The following is a 24331-nucleotide window of genomic DNA, read 5'->3' as shown; positions in this document are numbered from 1 at the left end:
ATTTCCAATCCAAAACTGGATTATGAATTTGTAACCAGGGAAACCCCAGAACAATGGTATCATGCAGATTATGCAACACCAAAAATCTGCAATTTTCTTGATGGTCTGGGGCGACCCGCATTACCACCTGGGTCCAAAACTGAGGTTTATTTTTAGCCAAAGGAGTAGCATCAATCCCCCTCAAAGGGATAGGCGTCTGCAGAGGTGTCATCGGAAATCCACAACGTTTAGCAAAATCCAAGTCCATTAGGTTTAGGGCTGCTCCCGAATCCACAAAAGCCTTGGCGGAAAATGTGGACAGGGAGCAGATCAGAGTAATAGCCAAAAGAAACTTAGGTTGAACATTACCAACAGAAAACGTGTGTGCAAAGCGTTTCTCTCGTTTAGGACAAACAGAAATAATATGCGAGGCATCTCCACAGAAAAAACACAACTTATTACGCCTTCTGAACTCCTGACGCTGCTCTCTGGACAAAACTCTATCACATTGCATAGTTTCAGACATTTGTTCAACCGGTGGCAACACCTCTCGTGCAGTTTTGCGTTCGCGCAAACGCCGATCAACCTGAATGGCTAATGACATAGAATCGTCAAGACCAGAGGGAACAGGAAATCCCACCATAGTATCTTTTACGGCTTCTGACAAACCCTTCCGAAAGAGAGCAGCCAAGGCATTATCATTCCAGGTAGTAAGTACCGCCCACTTTCGGAATATTTGACAGTACAATTCTGCAGAATCTCGACCCTGGTTCAATGCCAGCAGGGTCTTTTCAGCCTGATCAATGGCATTAGGTTCATCATACAACAACCCCAAGGCTTGAAAAAATGTGTTCACATTAGTCAGAATAGGATCATCTGGTTTCAAAGAAAACGCCCAATCCTGGGGATCGCCACACAGCAAAGAGATGACAATTTTAACCTGCTGCGCGGAGCTCCCCGACGAGTTAGGCTTCAAGGCAAAAAATAATTTACAATTATTTTTGAAATTCAAAAATTTAGACCGATCCCCAAAAAATACATCAGGTGCAGGAATCTTTGGTTCAGCAGCATGTGAATGAGCAAGGTAGGCGGAAATTCCCCGCACTTCGGCAGCGAGCTGCTCCACACGATCAGACAATTGCTTTATCTCCATTGAGAGAAAAAAAAATTCCCCCTACGGCCCCAGAGATATAGAGGAAAAAATATACACAATTTTTTTTTTTTTTTACAATTCTTTCCTGCTATTGAGTACCCTAGGATCTGCGGTATGGCGGGTGATTCTGTTATGAATGAGTCACCGTAGAAGGCAGACACAAAAATAGAAGCTACGTCCAGAAAACCAGAGAAGTTGGCAACTATCAGATTGCAGACCCCTGAACCTATCAACACAACTAGCAGTAGCCGTTGGGGGTTCCCACGGTGCCCTAGACCCCTCGATCACAGCCGGAGAACTACATAGCCTAAAGACAGAAAAGGAAATCTAAACTGCCCCAGAGCAGACCCCAAAGTAAAAGGCAGCCCCCAACATATAATGACGGTGAAGAAAGATGAAAAAACACACAGATAGAAAGATAGGCTTGAGCAAATGATGGGGCCAAAGCAAAACTAAACAGGACAGGAAAGGACGGTTGCTGTCTGCAATCTGCCAAAACCCTATAAAAGACATAAGCCAACAGCTGATATGAAAAAATACCCTGAAGCAGCTAGGCTTCAAAACTAAATCAGCACTCCGGTATCTTCAGAAGACAGAGCTAAAGGAATTCAGCTCACTCCAGCAAGGAATGGCAGAAATCCAGAAAAACAAAGCAAACAAAGTCAAAACACAAATGCAAAAAGCTTGAGCAGAAAAACTTAGCTTTAGAAGAGCAGGAATTCAGACTGGTCTCCAAGGATCCCACAGAGAAATCACCCGCAGGGCAGAAGGGCGTCGGCAGCCTTATATCCAGTCCGTAACTCCACTCAGCCAGTCATCATCATTAGGCTCAGGTGACTGATAATCAGGCTCACTACCCTTCCTTACCAGAAGAGGGAGTTCATCGGGCCTCAGTAGTGAAGGGGAAAATGAACTCCAACCTCCAACCCCTACTCCAACCCAAACCCCTACTCCAACCCCTAACCCCAACCACTACCCCAACCACTACTCCAACTCCAACCCCAACCCCTAACCCCAACTCCAACCCCCAACCCCTACTCCAACCACTACTCCAACCCCAACTCCAACCCCAACCCCTACTCCAACCACTACTCCAACCACTACTCCAACCACTACTCCAACCACTAACTCCAACCACTACTCCAACCCCCTAACCCCATCCCCTACTCCAACCCCCTAACCCCATCCCCTACTCCATCCCCTACTCCATCCCCTACGCCAACCCCTACGCCAACCCCTACGCCAACCCCTACGCCAACCCCTACGCCAACCCCTAACCCCAACTCCATCCCCAACCACTACTCCAACCCCAACCACTACTCCAACCCCAACCACTACTCCAACCCCAACCACTACTCCAACCCCAACCACTACTCCAACCCCAACCACTACTCCAACCCCAACCACTACTCCAACCCCAACCACTACTCCAACCCCAACCACTACTCCAACCCCAACTCCAAAAGTGAAACAGCCAATCTGAGCAATCGTAGCCACGTGGGGGCTAAGCCACCCCCGGAGGTGAAGTACAAAGCCCCTGTAACTGCGGGTCGGGTGACCTTTCAGTGACCCGGGGGCTATGAAGTCATGACACAGCATATGCATCATGGGTCGAATTGGCACTGACTTTCATGATGCATACGCTGTGTCACAGCTCAGGAAGGGGTTAAATGCTTGTTCACACACGCAGACCAAAAGTAAACTGTGTCCTGAGCTAACTATTCTAGTCTGGTCAGTGCACAAAGCCTGTCATAGTCCGCAGCAGTGCAAGTCCTGTTTAAACAGCACAATGCAACACAGATCAATGATCTTTTGTGATTGGCAGCCTGTTTACATGGCAAGATTAGTGTGAAACAAGAATTTAAGAAAGCTCAATCACAATCATCTTACAGTTTAAACACCCCTTTATAAGTACTTATAATATTGGAGAAAAAAAACAAAAGTAGTAATGCAACGATTGATCGTTTCATTCACCAAGACATAGAAAAGCCACAAGATATCATCCAGAGTTGCACCATTCCTGGACCCCAAACAGTCTTTATTAGTAGGAATGTCTACACCAGTTTCCTGATGCAAAATGTCTCACAAAACAATGCTAGTTGAACAAGATCTTCTTGTATTTGGAATCTGGGATCTGCCCCTTGGTCTTTAGTCGCCTAAGAGCTTCCCTCATGTGCCGAGGTTGCAGTGGAGGGCTTTCACCCCACTTTTCACATACATCCAAAGCTAAGAAAAAAAAAATGAAATACTTGTTACTATGGGTTATGCATCTGTAATCAACCTAAACGCCAAAGTAGCATTATATTATTTAACATACATATATATATATATATATATATATATATATATATATATATATATATATATATTCGTCTTATGGTGTTTGTCTGTAACCGAAATCCCGCGTTGCTGATTGGTCGAGGCCTGGTGGCTGCAACGAATCAGCAACAGGCGAAGTGCGCAGGCACAGTCCTCAATTAGGACGACGCACGCCACCGCTACCGTCGGGATATCAGCGGTGCTAGCCGCTGATCTCCCGACGGCTGCCACGGGTCATCTCCGGGCGCACGGGCGTCAGCAGCGACGCAGCCGGGAGATGACCGGCTAGCGGTACTCAGGGTCCAGGGGAGAGGAGACTCCTCTGGACCATGGGTACCATAAACGTGTAAAAAATAGAATTAAAATAAAAAATATATATACTCACCTTCCGACGGCCTCCGGAATTTTTTTCTCCCTCTCCTCTCCACACTCCCAGCATCTTCCGTTCCCAGTAAGGCTTTGCGCCAAAGACCGCTGACGTCGCGCTCTCACGAGAGTGACGTCAACAGCAGTCCTTGGCGCAAAGCATTGCTGTGAACGGAAGATGCCGGGAGCGTGGAGAGGAGGGACACAGTCCGGGGGCCGTCGGATCAGGAGTATATCACTTTTTTTATTTAAATCTCCAGCTGGCCATATTCTAGAGTACCCGATGTTTTAGAATCGGGCCAGCAGCTACTTGTAACATAGTTAGCAAGGCCGAAAAAAAGACATTTGTCCATCCAGTTCAGCCTATATTCCGTCAGAATAAATCGTCAGATCTACATCCTTCTAAAGAACCTAATAACTTTAAGATACAATATTGTTACGCTCCAGGAAAACATCTAAGCCTTTCTTGAACCCGACTGAGTTCACCATCACCTCAGGCAAGGAATTCCAGATTCTCACTGCCCTAACAGTAAAGAATCCTTTTCTATGTTGGTGGAAAAACCTCTCCTCCAGACGCAGAAAATGTCCCCTTGTGACAGTCACCTTTCTTGGTATAAACAGATCCTCGGAGAGATATACATGATTATTAGATCACCCCTCAGTCGTCTTTTTTCTAGACTAAATAATCCTAATTTTGCTAATCTCTTTGGGTATCGTAGCTCACATCCCCTTTATAAATTTTGTTGTCCTCCTTTGTACTTTCTCTAGTTCCATTATATCCTTCCTGAGCACTGGTGCCCAAAACTGTGCACAGTACTCCATGTGAGGTCTAACCAGGGGGTAACCAGAGGATACATTTTGTGAGGTAAAATATTCCACAAAATGTATCCTCTGCGATCTTCTGCTGTAATGTCAGTATTGTCAGCACATGGTGAGAGAGTGTATAGGTGGGTGAGTACATGGGGGGGGGGGGGAGAGATTCTCAACGCTGCAAAGCCTGCCCCCATCGTGGCATTACCACCCTCCCGATGCCAGGTATTTATACATGTAGTTTGGTAATACAATAAATTGGTTTGATAAGTAGAGGCCAAAAAATGTCTTCCGGTTGAGGCGCCACCTGCAGGTCATTGTGTCTTTCTGCAGGTTTATGAAAATGAATTTTTATTTAGTGATAAAATTGTGAATGTATGGTTTGTTTGGCTGTTTTCTTGCTGACGGGAGCAAGTTTACCTTTCAAATGGTGTAATATTTGTGTGTGTGGGGCGAAGTTATCAGCGTAAAAGCTGTGCATGTTTACAAATGTGCTTCCATATGTGACTCAGCATGTGTGTGTGTGCGTCGAAGTAATCACGGAAAAAGTGTATCGTTTGTTTGTGTTGGGTGGAGTATGAACGGAGCAAGTGTGCAATTCAATAGGCAGTGCATGTTTACAAATGTGTTTGCATATGTGCCTCACCTGCAGTGAAGTGTGCAAAATCCTCCAATTTGGAAAAAATAGGATGGGCAAGCTGGAAAGCCCCCAAGGCAAATGTTTGGATTTGTTTGTGATGTCTGTAAGCAGCTTTGTGGTAGTGTGCTTTGGGGTATTGTGGTGGCACCTGCAGGTCATTTTTCCTTACTGCAGGTTAATGAAAATTAATGTTTAAACTGTATTTTGTGATCAAATCATGGATGTGTGGTTTGTTTGGCTATTTTCTTGCTGAAGGGGGCAAGTTTACCTTTCAAATGGTGTATCATTTGTGTGTGAGTGCAGTATGAACGGAGATACAAAGTAATCACCGAAAAAGTGTTTACAAATAATAGAATACATTATCTGCACAGCACAAAAGTCTGGTTATGTTGTGGGACTTTTCCGATGCGGTCAGCGAAACTGAGCAGTCATGTGACTGCAGGATTTGCAAGTCTGCAGTCACAGGGTGACTGTAGACTTTGTGATAAGATTGGATAATCCCTTTAAAAAAGGTTCATCAGGGACTGGGCTTTTTTTGGCTATGGGGCTAAGAACTCATTGGCTCAAAGGGGCTGCCCCTCCCCCCTCTTCTGCATCAGAAACATAGATTCTGATATAAAATATAAAAACTGCTTTCTCCTCTTTTATCTGCACTCACAATGGTGATCATGATTAATAATCAGGATACACCATTTATCTGCCAATAATAACTTAAGCAAAAAATGGAGTTTGAGCACCGATTGTGCCATTGGTTTTCTGTCAGTTACCTAATCTACATGGAGACATGATGGGAGATGGCATATTCAAAACAGTCGCATTGAACCCTAGATGACTAGATTGGTAGAACCACACCACTTGCGCTTTACCCAGGTAGAGGTTGCTAGGCAACAACAGATTTAAAGATCCCTCTTTGTGAATTTTTTTTTACATATTATGGCATTCATTTTATTAGTGTATTTAGTAAAAGCCATGTCTTAATATACCTTTCACTTTTTGCGGTAATTCTTTGAATTACAGTAATACACCTGAGAAACACCAAGGTTACTTACTGGTAGCCGTTTTTTCCAGAACCCATGACGGCACACCAGAGAGAGGGGATCCACCCGGTCAGGACAGGAACCCTACTGAAAATAAAAGGGCGGTACCTCTCCCTCGCTTCAGTTGGTTGACAGAGCATGAGAGGCCCCCCTGGTTAGTACACATGGTAAAACTATCACATTATATTAACTAAACACACCCAACTATAGGGCACACCAAAGAAGTGATAAGGGGGGAATATATGGGTGCAGTCATGGGTTCCGGAAAAACCGGCTACTGGTAAGTAACCTTGGTGTTTTTCATTCCCCCACCTGAGAGAATTCTGTAGAAAGAAACCTTAGGGAGGGACCACCGCTTGTAGCACCCTTCTACCAAACGTTAGATCAGCAGAGGAGGATAGATCTAGCCGGTAGTTTTTGAGAAAAGGTCGAAGGTGAGGACCAGGTAGCGGCTTTACAAATCTGATCAATCGATACCTCAGCCTTCTCTGCCCAGGAGGTAGCCACGGCTCTGGTGGAGTGAGCCTTGATCTCTCCAGGAACAGGAGCGCCACTCGCAGAGTAGGCTAAACTAATGGCCTCTTTGATCCATCCGGCAATGGTACTTTTGGCTACCCCATACCCCTTTTCTACTACCCTGGAAGGCTACAAACAGGGACTGATCTTTCCTCCACTGCCTAGTCATGGACATGTATTGTAGCATGGATCTCCTCACATCCAACGCATGGAACTTTTGCTCAACAAGGTTCCTAGGATTATTGCAGAATAATGGTAAGGTGATCTCCTGAGTCCTATGGAACTTAAGGACTACCTTGGGGAGATAACCGACTGGTTCTAAGACGAGATCCGGCATTAGAACCACTTGGTTATCAAAAATTTGAGTATATGGAGGGCATATAGACAGAGCCTGTAGGTCGCTCACTCTACGGGCCGATCTTAAGGTTACCAGCAACACTGTTTTAAGTGTGAGTAATTATGGTGATAACTAGTGATGAGTATACTCGTTGCTCGGGTCTCCCCGAGCATGCTCGGGTGGTCTCCGAGTATTTTGGCGTGCTCAGAGATTTAGTTTTCATCGCCTCAGCTACATGAATTGCGACTGCTAGACAGTTTGAATACGTGTGGAATGCCGGTTAGGGAATTCCCACATGTATTCAGTCTGTCTACAAGTCGCAAATCATGCAGCTGAGACAACGAAAAATAAATCTCCAAGCACGCCAAAATACTCAGATCACCCGAGCATGCTCGGGGAGACCCGAGCAACAATGCTACTTGCCCATCATTAGTGATAACTCCTGCAATGGCTCAAAGGGGTCTCTGGTTAAAAGGGAATGTCACCTCATTTTTGGCCTATGAGGTGCGGCCACCACCATCAGGGGCTTATCTACTGTAATGCTGTAGATAAGTTCCCGATATAACCTGAAAGATAATAAAAACGAGTTAGATTACACTCAACCTGGGGTCCGGTCCGGCGCCTCCCATCTTCTAGCGATGACGTCCTCCTCCTTGCTTCTGCCACGGCTCCTGCGCAGGTGTACTTACTCTGCCCTGTTGAGGGCAGAGTAAAGTACTGCAATGTGCAGGCACCGAGAAAGGTCAGAGAGGTCAGGCGCCTGCGCACAGCAGTACTTTACCCTGCCCTCAACAGGGCAGAGTAAGTACGCCTGCGCAGGAGCCGCGGCAGGAGGACGTCATCGCTAGAAGATGGGAGGCGCCGGACCGGACTGCGACACCCGTCGGACCGGACCCCGGGGTGAGTATAATCTAACTTATTTTTCTTATCTTTCAGGTTACATCGGGAACTTATCTACAGCATTACAGAATGCTGTAGATAAGCCCCTGATGGCGGTGGCCGCACCTCATATGCCAAAAATGAGGTGACAGATTCCCTTTAAATCCTCCAAGACTAGATTCAGGTCCCAGGGAGGTATCTTCGGGATAATGACCAGCCTAGACCTACTACAAGACTTTATGAACCGGGACACCCACATATTGGACACTAGGTTGCAGTTATATAGCAGTTATATAACTCCCTCCTCCGCCCACCACTGCCCCCTCATCTCTGCCGAGGACTTTGCCACACACTTCAAAAATAAGATTGACCAAACAAGGCAAGTCTTCATCATTCAACCACCACAACCCCTTTGTATACCAGACCAGTGCTCAAACCCCATAACCTCACTCACCAACATCACTGAAGGGGAGCTTAATTGTTTCTTCTCCAAATCTCACCTCACAACCTGTGCACTCGACCCCATCCCATCTCCTCCCCAACCTCACCACCACACTTATCCCATCCCTAACCCACCTCTTCAACCTATCACTAACGTCCAGTACCTTCCCTTCTGCTTTCAAGCATGCCAGTCACGCCTATCCTTAAAAAGTCAACCCTCGACCCAACCACCGCCCAATATCATTGCTCCCATTCGCTTCCAAACTCCTGGAGCAGCACGTCCACACTGAACTTTCCTCCCACCTCTCATCTAACTTGCTCTTTGACAATCTGGTTTCTACCCCCATCACTCCACTGAGACAGCCCTGACCAAAATTACTAACGACCTACTTACTGCCAAATCAAATGGACAATACTCTATACTCCTGCTTCTAGACCTGTCCTCTGAATTCGACACATTTGACCACTGCCTCCTACTACAGATCCTCTTCTCCTTTGGCATCAAAGACCTCTCCCTATACTGAATCTCCTCATACCTTTCCAACCGCACATTCAGCGTCTCCCACTCCCACACTACCTCCTCATCCCACCCTCTCTCTGTTGAGAGTCCTCCAAGGCTCTGTTCTAGGACCCCTACTCTTTTCAATCTATACACTTGGTCTGGGGCAACTCAAAGTCCCACACATTCCAGTACCACCTTTATGTTGAGGACACTCAGATCTACCTCTCTGGCCCAGATGTCACCTCTATGCTGTCCAGAATCCCAGAGTGTATCAGCCGTATCCTCATTCTCCTCCCGCTTCCTCAAGCTCAATGTGGACAAATCTGAACTCATCATCTTTACTGCATCTCACAGATCTTCCTTACCCGACCTAGCTATAAACAATTAATGACATCACGCTTTCCCCAGTACCAGAAGTCCGCTGCCTCGGAGTAACCTTTGACTCTGCCCTGTCCTTCAAACCGCACATCCAAGCTCTTTCTACCTCCTGTCTCCTCCAGCTTAAAAATATTTCCAGAATCCGTCCTTTCATCAACCCTCAAGCTACTAAAGTGCTTGTGCATGCCCTCATCTCCCGCCTTGACTACTGCAACATTTTTTTTGTGGTCTCCCTGCTAACACCCTCGCACCTCTCCAGTCCATCCTTAACTCTGCTGCCCGACTAAATTCATCTTTCTCCTCGCTACTCCTCCGCTTCTCCCCCTGCAAATCTCTTCACTGGCTCCCATTCCCTCAGCGTATCCAGTTCAAGTTTCTAATACTGACCTACAAGGCCATCTATAACCTGTCTCCACCATATATCTCTGAACTAATCTCCCGATACCTTCCCTTACGTAATCTCCAGTCCTCCCAAGACCTCCTTCTCTCCTCCACACTTATTCGCTCCTCACCCAACCGCCTCCAAGACTTCTCCCGAATTGCCCCTATCCTCTGGAACTCTTTGCCCCAACAAGTCCGACTATCAACCACATTTGGATCCTTCAGATGCAGCCTGAAAACTCACCTCTTCAAGAAAGCCTACAGCCTGCAATGACCCCGATACCTCCTTCTCTCTCACCACTACTGGAGACATCACCTCAACCAACACCGGAACTGCTGCAACCCATGAACCTACTGTCTCCTTCCCCACCATCCTCTAGCATGTAAGCCTGAAAGCGCAGGGCCATCTCCCTTCTGTATCAGTCTGTCATTGTTAGTTTGTTTACTGTAAGTGATATCTGTAATTTGTATGTAACCCCTTCTCATGTACAGCACCATGGAATCAATGGTGCTATATAAATAAATAATAATAATGGGCCCCCAGAGCTGAAACTTGAACCTTGAGGGTGCTAGTTGCTAATCCGAGTTGCAGCCCCACCCGTAGAAATTCTAGGATAGGTCCCACCGAAGCTACATCTCCTAGAGGTTCCCCCAGGAAGTCTAGGAACTTTTTCCATGTTCTACAGTAGATTCTGAGTGTGATAGGTTTCCTACTCTTCAACGGGGTGGAGCCTAACCCTGGCGAGAATCCCTGGCGACTCAGCGCCCTCTCAAAATTCCAGGCTGCCAGATGGAAGCCCTTCACCTGAGAGTGGCCCACTGGTCCCTTGGTAAGCAGGTCTGGAACCTCTGGTAAGATCCATGGATCTGTAACTGACATGTGCCTCAGAAGGGAGAACCATGGCCTCTTCTCTGATTTTCTGGACTACTGTCAGAATCATTGCCATCGGGAGGAACACGTAGGCCTGGGAGAACTTCCAGGGTATTTGTAGGGCATCTACTGTAAATGGATGTTCTTTTGGATTTAGGGAGCAGAACTTCCTGACTTTTCTGTTGTGTGAGGTGGCAAAGAGGTCTCGCTCTGGTTTGCCCCAAGCTTGTACTATTTGACGGAAAACCTAGGGGTTTAAGGACCATTCCCCGTCTCATGTGTCTGCGACTCAGGACGTTTGCTTGTATATTTTACGACGCCCCTTATATGTAGTGCTGTGAGAGATAACAGATGTTGTTCTGCTAACTGGAATAGTAGATTTGATACCTCCATGAGGCCCCGGGATCTCGTTCCCCCCTGGTGGTTGATGTAAGCTACCACTGTTTGATTGTCAGTCATGACTCGAGTATGGCGGCCCCGAAGCAAGGGGAGAAAATATCTCAAGGCCTTTTCCACTGCCCACAGTTCTTTCACATTCGAACCGTGATTCCTTTTTAGCGAGGACCAGATTCCTTGTACAAGGCAATCTATAACCTGTCTCCACCATATATCTCTGAACTAATCTCCCGATACCTTCCCTTACGTAATCTCCAGTCCTCCCAAGACCTCCTTCTCTCCTCCACACTTATTCGCTCCTCACCCAACCGCCTCCAAGACTTCTCCCGAATTGCCCCTATCCTCTGGAACTCTTTGCCCCAACAAGTCCGACTATCAACCACATTTGGATCCTTCAGACGCAGCCTGAAAACTCACCTCTTCAAGAAAGCCTACAGCCTGCAATGACCCCGATACCTCCTTCTCTCTCACCACTACTGGAGACATCACCTCAACCAACACCGGAACTGCTGCAACCCACGAACCTACTGTCTCCTTCCCCACCATCCTCTAGCATGTAAGCCTGAAAGGGCAGGGCCATCTCAGGCTTACATGCTAGAGGATGGTGGGGAAGTGATATCTGTAATTTGTATGTAACCCCTTCTCATGTACAGCACCATGGAATCAATGGTGCTATATAAATAAATAATAATAATGGGCCCCCAGAGCTGAAACTTGAACCTTGAGGGTGCTAGTTGCTAATCCGAGTTGCAGCCCCACCTGTAGAAATTCTAGGATAGGTCCCACCGAAGCTACATCTCCTAGAGGTTCCCCCAGGAAGTCTAGGAACTTTTTCCATGTTCTACAGTAGATTCTGAGTGTGATAGGTTTCCTACTCTTCAACGGGGTGGAGCCTAACCCTGGCGAGAATCCCTGGCGACTCAGCGCCCTCTCAAAATTCCAGGCTGCCAGATGGAAGCCCTTCACCTGAGAGTGGCCCACTGGTCCCTTGGTAAGCAGGTCTGGAACCTCTGGTAAGATCCATGGATCTGTAACTGACATGTGCCTCAGAAGGGAGAACCATGGCCTCTTCTCTGATTTTCTGGACTACTGTCAGAATCATTGCCATCGGGAGGAACACGTAGGCCTGGGAGAACTTCCAGGGTATTTGTAGGGCATCTACTGTAAATGGATGTTCTTTTGGATTTAGGGAGCAGAACTTCCTGACTTTTCTGTTGTGTGAGGTGGCAAAGAGGTCTCTCTCTGGTTTGCCCCAAGCTTGTACTATTTGACGGAAAACCTAGGGGTTTAAGGACCATTCCCCGTCTCATGTGTCTGCGACTCAGGACGTTTGCTTGTATATTTTACGACGCCCCTTATATGTAGTGCTGTGAGAGATAACAGATGTTGTTCTGCTAACTGGAATAGTAGATTTGATACCTCCATGAGGCCCCGGGATCTCGTTCCCCCCTGGTGGTTGATGTAAGCTACCACTGTTTGATTGTCAGTCATGACTCGAGTATGGCGGCCCCGAAGCAAGGGGAGAAAATATCTCAAGGCCTTTTCCACTGCCCACAGTTCTTTCACATTCGAACCGTGATTCCTTTTTAGCGAGGACCAGATTCCTTGTACTGAGTGGGATCTCAGGTGTGCTCCCCAACCTGTAGCACTTGCGTCGGTTGTGATAATGTCCTCGACTTGTTTTTGACACAGGACCCCGGCTATCAGATGCTCTTCTACAGTCCACCAGATTAGGGAATCTCTTACAGCAAAGGAAATATGTAGTTCTTCTAAATGTCCTTTCAATTGTTTCTGTGCTGACAGAGAACTTCCCACTGCAGCTGTCTTAGGTGAAACTGTGCTCACCCTACAGCTGGTATACATGATGTTAATGAGCCTAGTAGGGACATTGTGTTCCTTAGTGTCATTGCTGGCTGTGGTATTGCTGTAGAAGCTAGGCCCCTTTGCTCTCTGGCAGGAGGCAGAGCTGCCGTCCAGAGACCAGTATTAACCCTAGTAAGGATTGCACTTTTACTGGCGTTAATCTTGACTTGGGGATATTTACTATCCATCCTAAACCTATTAGAGTCGACGTCACTTCTCTTGAGTACATTGAGCCTCCGACCTCGCTACCAAAAGGAAGTTGTCCAGGTATAGAACGATCACTATGTCCCGGGATCGAAGGTATGACATTACTTCGGCCATCATCTTGGTGAAGACCCTGAGAGCTGTAGTTGGCCGAATGGAAAGGCTGTATACTGATAAAGTTTGACCTGACCTTGGACATGAAGTGCTACCCTCAGGTACTTCTGATGGATTGGGATATAATAGGCGTCTTAAGTCTATCACTCCCATGAAGCAGTGCTGGAACAAAATTTTTATAGCCGTGTTGATTGACTCGATCTTCAAGGAGCAATTGTCTACCCACTGATAGAGTTTTCTCAGGTTGACAATGTTTCTCCAAGAACCATCTGGTTTTTGTATCAAAAAAAGGGGGGAGTAAAATCCCTTCCCTTCCTCCTGAGTCAGGACTTCCTGTAGGACTTGTTTCTGTACTAGTCCCAAGACCTCTGTCTCCAGAGCCAGTTGTTCCTCCTGGGACTTCCTTCGAGGTGTAATTGTAAAAATTTGCCTGGGTGGATATATAAATTTTATCTTTAAACTGTTTGATTATATTCAAGACCCACGTACTGGGGGAGATGTTTGCCCAGGCAGAGAGGAAGAGAGAAAGCCTTCCCTCTACCTCTGACCTGATGTCATTGGGGAGTTTGTTTTTATGATGTACAGGGCCCTTTGAACATTTAGCCCGTGTTAGGGTTCCAGATCGCACTAAATATAAAATATAATAAAGTGCGATCGCAACCCGGAGTCCACTGTGCAGAGATGGTAAAACTGCTGCTCGGTAATGGCAGAAACTAGCTGAACACCGGCGGAGTAACCGCTGACCCGGTGTGCGCAGGAGTGAACTCTTACAGCACAGAGCCACAGAAAGAGAAACTGAAGCCTGTTACCTCACAGACTACGGCATAGCTACCACGGCACTAGGGATTAACCCTAGCGAAATGCTGTACCCTGTTAGCAGTCACAGGGTGCAGCCGACAGTTGTGTTACCGCACTGCGCACGTACAGCGCTGACCTGGCGGATACCCCTAGCCAGCCTAAGCTTAGCGCTGGAAAGTGCAGTAACTGCGCACGGCACCACTGAGACGGACACTGCGGCGTACGCGGTACAGAGGTGTCTCGTGCAGATGACACTCTCTGGCACAGCGTGTGAGACTAGAAGCACTGCGGCGCTATGCAGTGCCACCGCTTGGATTTAGGACTCTAAACCCTACCAACATGCATATCAAAGGGAAGGGGTTTCAAATGAGTCATTCAGCGGTTCACAAGCATCCATCATCACACACACCACTACCAATTTGTTATGGGTAGCAAGAGTGAATCCTCTGGGTCACGGTACCGGGATCCCTTGGGTGAGCTGACCAGGTGGTGCCGACCCCTATACAGGGACCATCAGGAGCAGGCCCGAAAGAGTCGAATACCGTGACAGCCGGTACCAAGAGGGGCTGCTCAAGAACGGAAGAGACAGGCTAGGCAGAGGGTCAGGAGCGACTGGAGTCAGGAGCGACTGGAGTCAGGAGCGACCGGAGTCAGGAGCGACCGGAGTCAGGAGCGACCGGAGTCAGGAGGTGACCGGAGTCAGGAGCGACCGGAGTCAGGAGGTGACCGGAGTCAGGAGCGACTGGAGTCAGGAGGTGACCGGAGTCAGGAGCGACTGGAGTCAGGAGGTGACCGGAGTCAGGAGCGACTGGAGTCAGGAGGTGACCGGAGTCAGGAGCGACTGGAGTCAGGAGGTGACCGGAGTCAGGAGCGACTGGAGTCAGGAGGTGACCGGAGTCAGGAGGTGACCGGAGTCAGGAGCGACTGGAGTCAGGAGGTGACCGGAGTCAGGAGCGACTGGAGTCAGGAGGTGACCGGAGTCAGGAGCGACTGGAGTCAGGAGGTGACCGGAGTCAGGAGCGACTGGAGTCAGGAGGTGACCGGAGTCAGGAGCGACTGGAGTCAGGAGGTGACCGGAGTCAGGAGCGACTGGAGTCAGGAGGTGACCGGAGTCAGGAGCGACTGGAGTCAGGAGGTGACCGGAGTCAGGAGCGACTGGAGTCAGGAGGTGACCGGAGTCAGGAGCGACTGGAGTCAGGAGGTGACCGGAGTCAGGAGCGACTGGAGTCAGGAGCGACTGGAGTCAGGAGGTGACCGGAGTCAGGAGCGACTGGAGTCAGGAGGTGACTGGAGTCAGGAGCGACTGGAGTCAGGAGGTGACTGGAGTCAGGAGGTGACCGGAGTCAGGAGCGACCGGAGTCAGGAGGTGACCGGAGTCAGGAGGTGACCGGAGTCAGGAGGTGACCGGAGTCAGGAGGTGACCGGAGTCAGGAGGTGACCAGCCGGGGCCAGAGTACCGTAATGAAAGGCACATGATAATCAGGAGCCTCCATGAGGGAGGAGCCGTCTGATATATCCTGTGCAGGAGCTAGATTGGTGCTCGCTGCACAAGGGTGGTACAGAAGGGCTTAAGAGGAGGGAAGGGCGCTCGCCCGCGGCCTAAGGCGCATACCTGGAGCAGGAGCAGGACAGGAAGAGGACCCACCGGGCTACAGGTCGGGAGACTGAAGGTGGAGCGCGGCGGCCAGAGCGGTAAGCAGGGATCAGCGGGGGGACCCTGGGAGCAGCAGAAGACCCGGTGAGACAGGCAGCGCCGATAATGGTGGCGCCGGTGTGACAGTACCCCCCCTTTACGTCCCCTCCTTCTGAGATTGGCCAAGAATCGATCCATGATGCGAGGAGCATCAACATTCTCTTGTGGTTCCCAAGACCTCTCCTCAGGCCCGAACCCTTTCCAATCGATGAGAAAAAAGGTCTTTCCCCTAACCTTTTTCATGGCCAAAATATCCCTCACCTCGAAGATGTCATCGGCCCCTACAGGCTGGGGAACAACGAGAGGCGCAGGACAGAACTGATTGAGGATGACCGGTTTCAGGAGCGAGACATGGAAGGCGTTATGGACCCGGAGCGAAGCAGGTAGCCTCAATCTATAGGCTGTATTGTTGATGCGTCCCAGAATCTCGAAGGGGCCGATGTACCGGGGACCCAGCTTATAAGAAGGGATTTTCAAGCGGATGTGCTTGGTTGACAGCCAGACTTTGTCACCGGGATAGTATGGCGGAAGATCCCTCCGTCTCTTGTCGGCATGTCTCTTCATCCGGGCCGCGGCTTGTACAAGAGCCTCTTTGGTCTTCCTCCAGACCTAGGAAAACTCTTGGGAGAGGGCATCGGCGGCGGGTACGCCGGAGGGTGAAGATACTGGAAGAGATACACCTGGATTCTGACCGGAGACCACAAAAAACGGAGACTTGGTGGTGGATTCATTGGAGTGATTGTTATGGGCGAACTCTGCCCATGGAAGAAGATCGACCCAGTTGTCGTGGTGGGCGTTAGAGAAGTTCCGCAGGTAGGAGGTCAAGACTTGATTAACCCATTCGACTTGCCCGTTGGTCTGCAGATGATAAGCAGAAGAGAAATCCAGGGATATGCCCAAGAGTTTACAGAGTGCTCTCCAGAAGCGGGAGGTAAACTGTACCCCGCGGTCAGACACGATTCGCCAAGGAAGCCCGTGTAGTCTGAAAACCTGTTGAATGAAGACTTCAGCCAATTCGGAGGCCGTGGGCAAGCCGGGTAACGGGACAAAATGGGCCATTTTGGGAAACCGATCGACTATCACCAGGATCGTCTTGCATCTGGAAGAGCGGGGTAAGTCGGTAACAAAATCCATGGAGATGTGTTGCCAAGGAGCTTCGGGAACAGGCAACGGCTGAAGGAGACCGGGGGACAAGCTTCTAGGTACCTTGTTGCTGGCGCAAATTGAGCAGGAATCCAGGAAGTCTGACATCTTGGCGTAGAGAAGGCCACCAGTAATAACGGGAAACCAACGCAAGGGTCCTCTTGATGCTAACATGTCCAGCGATCTTGGAAGAGTGGCCTCAGCCTAGTACTTCTGCCCTTTTGTCTTGCTGGACGAGGGTCTTACCCGGTGGCACGGAATGAAGATTCACGGGAGCTACCGTGATAACTCGGGCGGGATCGAAAACATGCGACGGAGCCTCTTCCACTTCGGGTGACTGCAGGGCTCGGGAGAGAGCATCTGCCTTGGTATTTTTGTCACTGGGTCGGAAGTGGAGCTCAAAGTCGAAGCGAGAGAAAAACAAGGACCTGGCTTTTCTAGAGTTGAGTCTTTGAGCTGACTGGAGGTAGGCCAAGTTTTTGTGGTTTGTGAATATGGCGAAGGGATGGACCGCCCCTTCCAGGAGATAGCGCCATCTTTATGGCCAGCAACTCTCGATACCCAATCGTGTAGTTACACTCTGCGGGAGAAAATGACATAGTGAAGAGATAGGGCTTGCCGACCTCTGGCCGATGCAAAACTGGAGCCGTGGCAAAGGCCTGCTTCAAGGCGAGGAATGCGTCTTCAGCTTCGGAGGACCAGATGTTTGGCCTTGCTCCCTTCCGGGTAAGGGCAACGATAGGCTTGGTTAAAGCAGAGAAGTGCGGGACGAATTGCCTATAGTAATTCGCAAAGCCCGAGAATCATTGAATGGCCTTCGCTCCGAGAGGTCGTGGCCATTTGAGCACCGCAGACAATTTGTCTGGGTCTATTTGCAACCCCGGGTCCGTGATGATATACCACAAGAAGGGTTGGGAGGTCTGCTCGAACTGGCATTTTTCCAACTTGGCATAAAGTTGATTCTCCCGCAGATGTTGCAAGACCAGGCGAACACTCCTTCTGTGAGAGGAAAGGTCTGGTGAAAAGATGAGGATGTCATCTAGATACACCACGATGCACGAGTAGAGAAGGTCCCGGAAGACGTCATTAACAAATTCTTAGAAGACCGTTGGGGCATTACAAAGACCAAAGGGCATGACCAAATATTCATAATGGCCATCTCGCGTGTTAAAGGCGGTCTTCCACTCATCTCCGGCACGTATTCGGACCAAATTTTAGGCCCCCGAAGATCCAGTTTGGTAAAGATCCGGGCACCACGCAGGCGGTCAAACCGTTCGGGGATAAGTGGTAGAGGATACCTATTCTTGACCGTGATGGTTTTTAAGCCTCAGTAATCAATGCAAGGTCGAAGGGACCCTTCTTACGAACAAAGAAAAACCCGGCTCCTGCTGGAGAAGACTACTTCCGGATAAAGCCCCTGGCCAAATTTTCCTGGATGTACTCCATCATGGCTGAGGTTTCTGCAGGCGACAATGGGTATATTCTTCCCCTGGGAGGAGTAGCTCCAGGAACTAGCTCGATTGGGCAATCGTAGGCCCGATGCGGAGGAAGGGTCTCAGCTTCCTTCTTGTCGAAGACATCCGCAAACGAATGGTAGGCCACGGGAAGCCCCGGAAGATCCGCGGGCACTTGGTGCAGACTGGAACGGGTAACAGGCAGCAGACAACGTTCTTGGCAAGAATGACCCCAGCGAAGGACTTCCCCGGAGCGCCAAGCAAGGACAGGCTCATGCGACCTGAGCCAGGGCAGGCCAAGGATCAAAGCGTGAGACAAATTAGGTAAAACATAAAAAGCAATTCTCTCCCGGTGGGAGCTCCGATCTGCATTTCCAGCTCGAAAGTGACCGTGGTGACGGGAACAGGTAACGGCTTACCATCCACTGAGGTGATCACACGCGGTTCTTCAAGGGTGATGACAGGAATTCGAAACTTATCGACCTCTTCCATCGAAATGAAGTTGCCCGCCGCACCTGAGTCCACATACGCCTCCACAGATCTACGCTCCCGACCTACGAGAATTAAAGCCGAGATAGTAAGGGGTAGAGAGGGAACAGAGTCACCTAGCAAGGCCTCTCTTACCTGGCCTAGGCTCTGTCCTGGGGTACCACAGGGCTCTGTCCTGGGCTCTGTATTGTTCAACATCTTTATCAACGATTTAGATGAAGGAATTGAGGGTAAACTGATTAGATTTGCTGATGACACAAAGCTAGGAGGGATAGCTAATACTAGAGAAGAGAGAGAGAGGATTCAAAAAGATATAAATAAACTGGAGAAGTGGGCAGCAACTAACAGAATGTGTTTTAACAGGGAAAAATGCAAAGTACTACATTTGGGCAATAAAAATGAAAAAAGCATATACAGAATGGGAGGAATAGGGCTAAGCAACAGCACATGTGAAAAAGACTTGGGTATACTAATAGATCACAGACTGAATATGAGTCAACAGTGTGATGCAGCAGCAAAAAAGGCAAATGCAATTCTAGGATGTATTAACAGAAGCATACAGTCTAGATCACGTGAAGTCATTATTTCCCTCTACTCCTCTTTGGTCAGACCTCATCTGGATTATTGTGTCCAGTTTTGGGCACCACATTTTAAAAAAGACATCAACAAACTGGAGCAAGTTCAGAAAAGAGCGACCAGAATGGTGACCGGTCTGCAAACTCTGTCTTATGAGGAAAGGTTGCAGGATTTGGGAATGTTTAGTTTGCAAAAGAGAAGACTGAGAGGAGACTTAATAGCTGTCTACAAATATCTAAAGGGCTGTCACATTGTAGAAGGATCAACTTTATTCTCATTTGCACAAGGAAAGACTAGAAGCAATGGGATGAAACTGAATGGGAGGAGACACAGATTAGATATTAGAAAAAACTTTTTGATAGTTAGAGTGATCAAATGAGTGGAACAAGCTGCCACGAGAAGTGGTGAGTTCTCCTTCAATGGAAGTCTCCAAACAGAGGCTGGACAGACATCTGACTGGGATGAGTTAGCGAACCCTGCTTTGAGCAGGGGGTTGGACCAGATGGCCCAGGAGGTCCCTTCCAACTCTACGATTCTATGATTCTATGAGTTTCCCGGCCTCTCAGGACAGAAACGCAGGAAGTGGTTGGTTCCACCACAATAGAGGCATAACCCTGGCTCTAACCTCTCCCTGCGCCGCAGCTCCGATAACTTAACGCGATCCACCTGCATGGGCTCCGGGGCAGAACTACTGGCCGGTTTGATCGAGCGAGGACTGGGGGCAGGGTAGAACCTAGACGGGCCTCTCTCCCCGACAGTCTCGCGGGAGCGTTCCTGGAACCGCAAGTCAATACAAGTAGCTAGGGATATAAGATCCTCTAGAGAGGTGGGGGTGTCCCGACCAGCAAGCTCGTCCTTGATCTTCCCCTAAAGCCCCCTCCAAAAGGCCCCTACCAAGGCCTCATTATTCCACCCCAGCTCTGAGGCCAGGGTCCGGAAGCGGATTGCGTACTGTCTCACGGTAAGAGTTCCCTGTCGGAGGTTGAAAAGGGACTCCGTGGTGGAGGCCAAATGCCCGGGCTCGTCAAAGACCCGGCAGAAAGTGTCCAAGAAGTCGTGTAGGCGGGATACCACAGGATCATCCCACTCCCACAGGGGGTTCACCCATGCCAAGGCCTCCCCCTCCTCGAGATGGGACACGATAAATGCCACCTTAGCCCTATCAGATGGGTATTGCTGGGGCAGCAGCTCAAAATGTAGGCGGCACTGGTTAAGAAACCCCCGGCATAATTTCGGATCCCCGTCATACCTAGGAGGCTTCCCAAAACATGGCGGTGGGCGAAATGCAGGGTCGCGGGACGGGGCAGAGGCCTCTGCGGACTGCAGGGACTGCAAGCGGTCATCAACAGACGTCATGTAATTAAGGATATGGGACTGAGTATCACATTGCTGCGCAAGCTCCTGCTGGAGTCCCGCCAGCAGAGGGGCGCTCCCTGGATCGGAGGTTTGAATGGCGGATAACCGAGTGTCCATGGACTTCATAAAAGTCATAATCCGGGTCTGGTTTCTCCTGCAAAAAGAGTAGCTCCTTTTGGGTGGCCGCCGAGGCACCAGCGGGGTCCATGGCCTGATTATACTGTTATGGGTAGGAAGAGTAGACCCTCTGGGTCACTGTACCGGGATCCCTGGGGCAAGCTGGCCAGGTGGTGTCAACCCCTATACAGGGACCGTTAGGAGCAGGCCCGAAGGAGTCGAATACCGTGACAGCTGGTACCAAGAGGGGCAGCTCAAGAACGGAAGAGACAGGCTAGGCAGAGGGTCAGGAGAGACTGGAGTCAGGAGAGACCGGAGTCAGGAGGTTGAGCGGAGTCAGGAGGTTGAGCGGAGTCAGGAGCGACTGGAGGCAGGTGTGACCAGACAGGGCCAGAGTACCGTAATCAAAGGCACATGATAATCAGGCGCCTCCATGAGGGAGGAGCCGTCTGATATACCCTGTGCAGGAGCTAGATTGGTACTCGCTGCACAGGGGTGGTACAGAAGGGGTTAAGAGGAGGGAAGGGCGCGCACCTGCGGCCTAAGCCGCATACCTGAAGCAGTACAGGAAGAGGACCCCACGTGCTGAATCCCCCGGGCTGCAGGTCGGGAGACTGAAGGTGGAGCACGGCGGCCAGAGCGGTAAGCAGGGAACAGCGGGTGGACCCTGAGAGCAGCAGCGGGACCCGGTGAGACAGGCGGCGCCGATAATGGTGGCGCCGGCGTGACAATTACTGTCTATACTAGCACATGGCCGAGCGGCCATACAAACCTTTTATAGCAGCGTCCTTCCGGGACCTTCCTGATGGTCGAATCCGAGCTGGAGAAGGACCTGAGCATGTTACCGCCGATCTCCAATGAGAAATCGTCCCACGGGCATGCTCAGTAGACCGAAAGGAGGACTTGGAGTAGCTTGCTGCTGACCAGCATGCGTTGCTATATCTGCACCAGAGGTGGCAGCAGCAACCAAATCCACAGTGCTAGTCTGAGCAGAGCGCCGGGATCGACGAGTCTGCTGAGCAGCCTCCTCTATGGCCAGACAGGAATGGGAGACCGCCGAAGGCAAGGCTCGGGATTCCTGCTGTGCAGCGACAGGAACCTGACGCCTAACAGCCCGATCTTCTTTTTTCTTTAAAGTCCCAATTTTTCCCATCTCCTGGGGGACGACCTCTTAAATCTTCTCCTCCGAAAGGAAGGTTTTTTGGACTCTCCAGGAAACCGAGGAAAGACTTTCTTTCTGCATGCTCCTAAATTTCTTCCAATCTTTTGCCAGAAAGGAATTGACCACCACACGGGATGAAACACAGTCTATGTTTGGACAGTAAATCCCCTGGCCACCCTTTAAGCCACAGCGCTCAACTTGCAGCATTGGACAAGCCCGCCGCTCTGGCATCTGCTAAGAAAGCTGCTGCTCCGTGCACTAATGTCATATTTGCTAGGATATCGTCTCTTGGAACTTTAGCCCTTAGCTGATCTTCTATCTGCTGTAGCCAGACCATGAGGGCACGGGCGGTACATGTCCCAGCTATTGCCAGTTTTAATCCCCCTGACGACGCTTCCCAGATGTGTCTTAAGAAGCCATCTGCCTTTTTATCAAGCGGGTCCTTCAGCACGCCCGAGTCCTCTAATGGTAGGGATAATTTTTTTGAACACCTAGCCATGGCACCATCGATTTTAGGGATTTTTTCCCAAGTTTCGGAGTCTCTCCTCAAATGGGTACCTTCTCTTTGATGCAGAAGGTAAAGTACCCAACCTCTCTTGCTTTTTCCATTCTTTATCAATTAATGCCTTTATTTGGTCATTGACAGGGAACGTGCGTTTCCTTTTTTCTTCCAACCCTCCAAACATAACATCCTCTAATGACCTAGGTGTTCTTTCCTCCTTAAGGCCCATTGTAGATCTGACTGCTTTGACCAGTCTCTCTACATCCTCGTTGGAAAACACAGTCAGCCCCCTATATCAATGTCCGAGGAGGATTCTGAAGATTTCGGAGAGGAGAAGGAGGCAGAGGGGGACAGGGATCTTTCCCTACCTTCCTGCCCGAGAGAGGGCTGCGTTTAAGGAGCCTATTACTTCCTCCTGTATTATAGCCCTAAGGCTAGTGAAGAAGTCAGGGGTCTCATCCCGTATGGTCTTATTGATACAGTCAGCACAGAGATTTTTCTGCCACTGAACTGCCAGCGGGCTTTTGCATAGGGCACATTCTCTGTTCTTTATTTTGCCGCTAGACTTCCTCGACCCCTAGTGATCAAGCACAAATATGGACCCAGTTACCATAAGGGTAACATTCACGTAGATCACTCACCACCACTGTCAGTCAAGGGTACTGGTTTTGGTGGCTGATCAGATTCGCGTACAACGTCCCTTCTGGATGTTGAGACGTCTTGCCGGTCAGGATGACTGCCGCCCTTTCCACTCGAGCGGCTACTCCTCATCGCATGCTGGTGGCTCGGCAAGGCATCTGATGAGAGCTAATGCTGCTGTAATGGCTGCAGCTGCGGCTCTTGCTGCCCCACTTCCATGGTGAAGCTTTGGGCATGAGTGCATCTTCTGTGGTCATCCCTCTTTTAATGAGGGATCCACTGCACTCCCCATCTCCTCTGATACCCATCGATTGCCGCTGGGATAATTTTTGCCGTTCGGCGTTCTCTTGGACGCCGCCATCTTGGATCCGGCGCCCGTCCCGACGTCACGTGGACACGCCCATTCCCAGTGTGCCTTGCGCGTGACGTCAGATACGCGCGATCCAGAAGCGCACGCTCCTCCTGGGAGGTCCTGGATGCCGGCAGAAGGGGGAGGGCAGCGCAGCAACCACGGAAGAGACCCGGACTCCTGACCGTGCTGCACCCACGCCCGCTCGGACGCTGAGCCCCTGCCTCCCGAGGACCTGTGGAAGGCGCTTCCATCCCCGAAGCCCAGTGCACAGGCCCTGCCTGTTCTTCCATGCCGGGACGGGAGTGGGCAGGTAAAAACTTTGTGACCGCCGTCTTCAGCACAAGGGTCCCTGTAAGGACAGGAAACCCAACTGAAGCGAGGGAGAGGCACTGCCCTTTTATTTTCAGTAGGGTTCCTGTCCTGACTGGGCGGATTCCCTCTCTCAGGTGTGCCGTCATGGGGGAAGGGAAAATCTCCCTTTTTATTTTTTACTTAGACAGACAATTTATTTAACGGGAATAAATGGAGTAAAACATTTTTAGTTATATTTACGCCAGAATTGGTTCGCAAGTCAATGAATTTTTTAGTGTATTTGTTCACAAACACATGTAATCAAAATATATATATCGGTCTGTCATTCCAAGGATGTCTTCTAAGGATAAAATCTGAAATATGCCTGAAAAATAACTCCCTGCTATAGATGCTTCATTATTATTATTACTATGCTTCACTATTACTATCAATCTGACAATCAATCTGATTCATCCACAGGTTTGTGTTCTGGCTGCAATACCATCATCACCCATCTTTTCCTGAACCCCAATCACCCCTAAATCTGTCTGCTATCACTGGTATGCGTTCTGG

At 49.5% G+C, this 24331-nt stretch overlaps 1 protein-coding gene across 4 annotated transcripts in view; it reads right to left on the bottom strand.

Annotated features, from left to right (window-relative positions):
* Positions 1–3129: 3129 nt before the first annotated feature.
* TAF11 (TATA-box binding protein associated factor 11) overlaps positions 3130–24331 on the bottom strand; it is a 185061-nt gene continuing 163859 nt past the window's right edge. For 2 of the 4 annotated variants that reach the window (XM_073575640.1, XM_073575638.1), the window contains exons 5-7: positions 18899–19044; positions 18694–18828; positions 3130–3358 (exon numbers count right to left, since the gene is read on the bottom strand). In XM_073575640.1, the coding sequence (XP_073431741.1) occupies positions 18709–18828; positions 18899–19044 (266 nt within the window). In that variant the 3' untranslated portion in view covers positions 3130–3358; positions 18694–18708. The remainder of the gene's footprint in view (positions 3359–18693; positions 18829–18898; positions 19045–24331) is intronic. The other 2 variants (XR_012232243.1, XM_073575639.1) reach the window with 2 other exon arrangements.

Source organism: Dendrobates tinctorius, unplaced genomic scaffold (genome assembly GCF_039654945.1).
Source record: "Dendrobates tinctorius isolate UK_male_01 unplaced genomic scaffold, ASM3965494v1 ptg000045l, whole genome shotgun sequence".
Lineage (NCBI taxonomy): Eukaryota > Metazoa > Chordata > Amphibia > Anura > Dendrobatidae > Dendrobates > Dendrobates tinctorius.
Note: the sequence above shows the minus strand (reverse complement) of the source record. Positions and strands in the feature narration are given on the sequence as shown.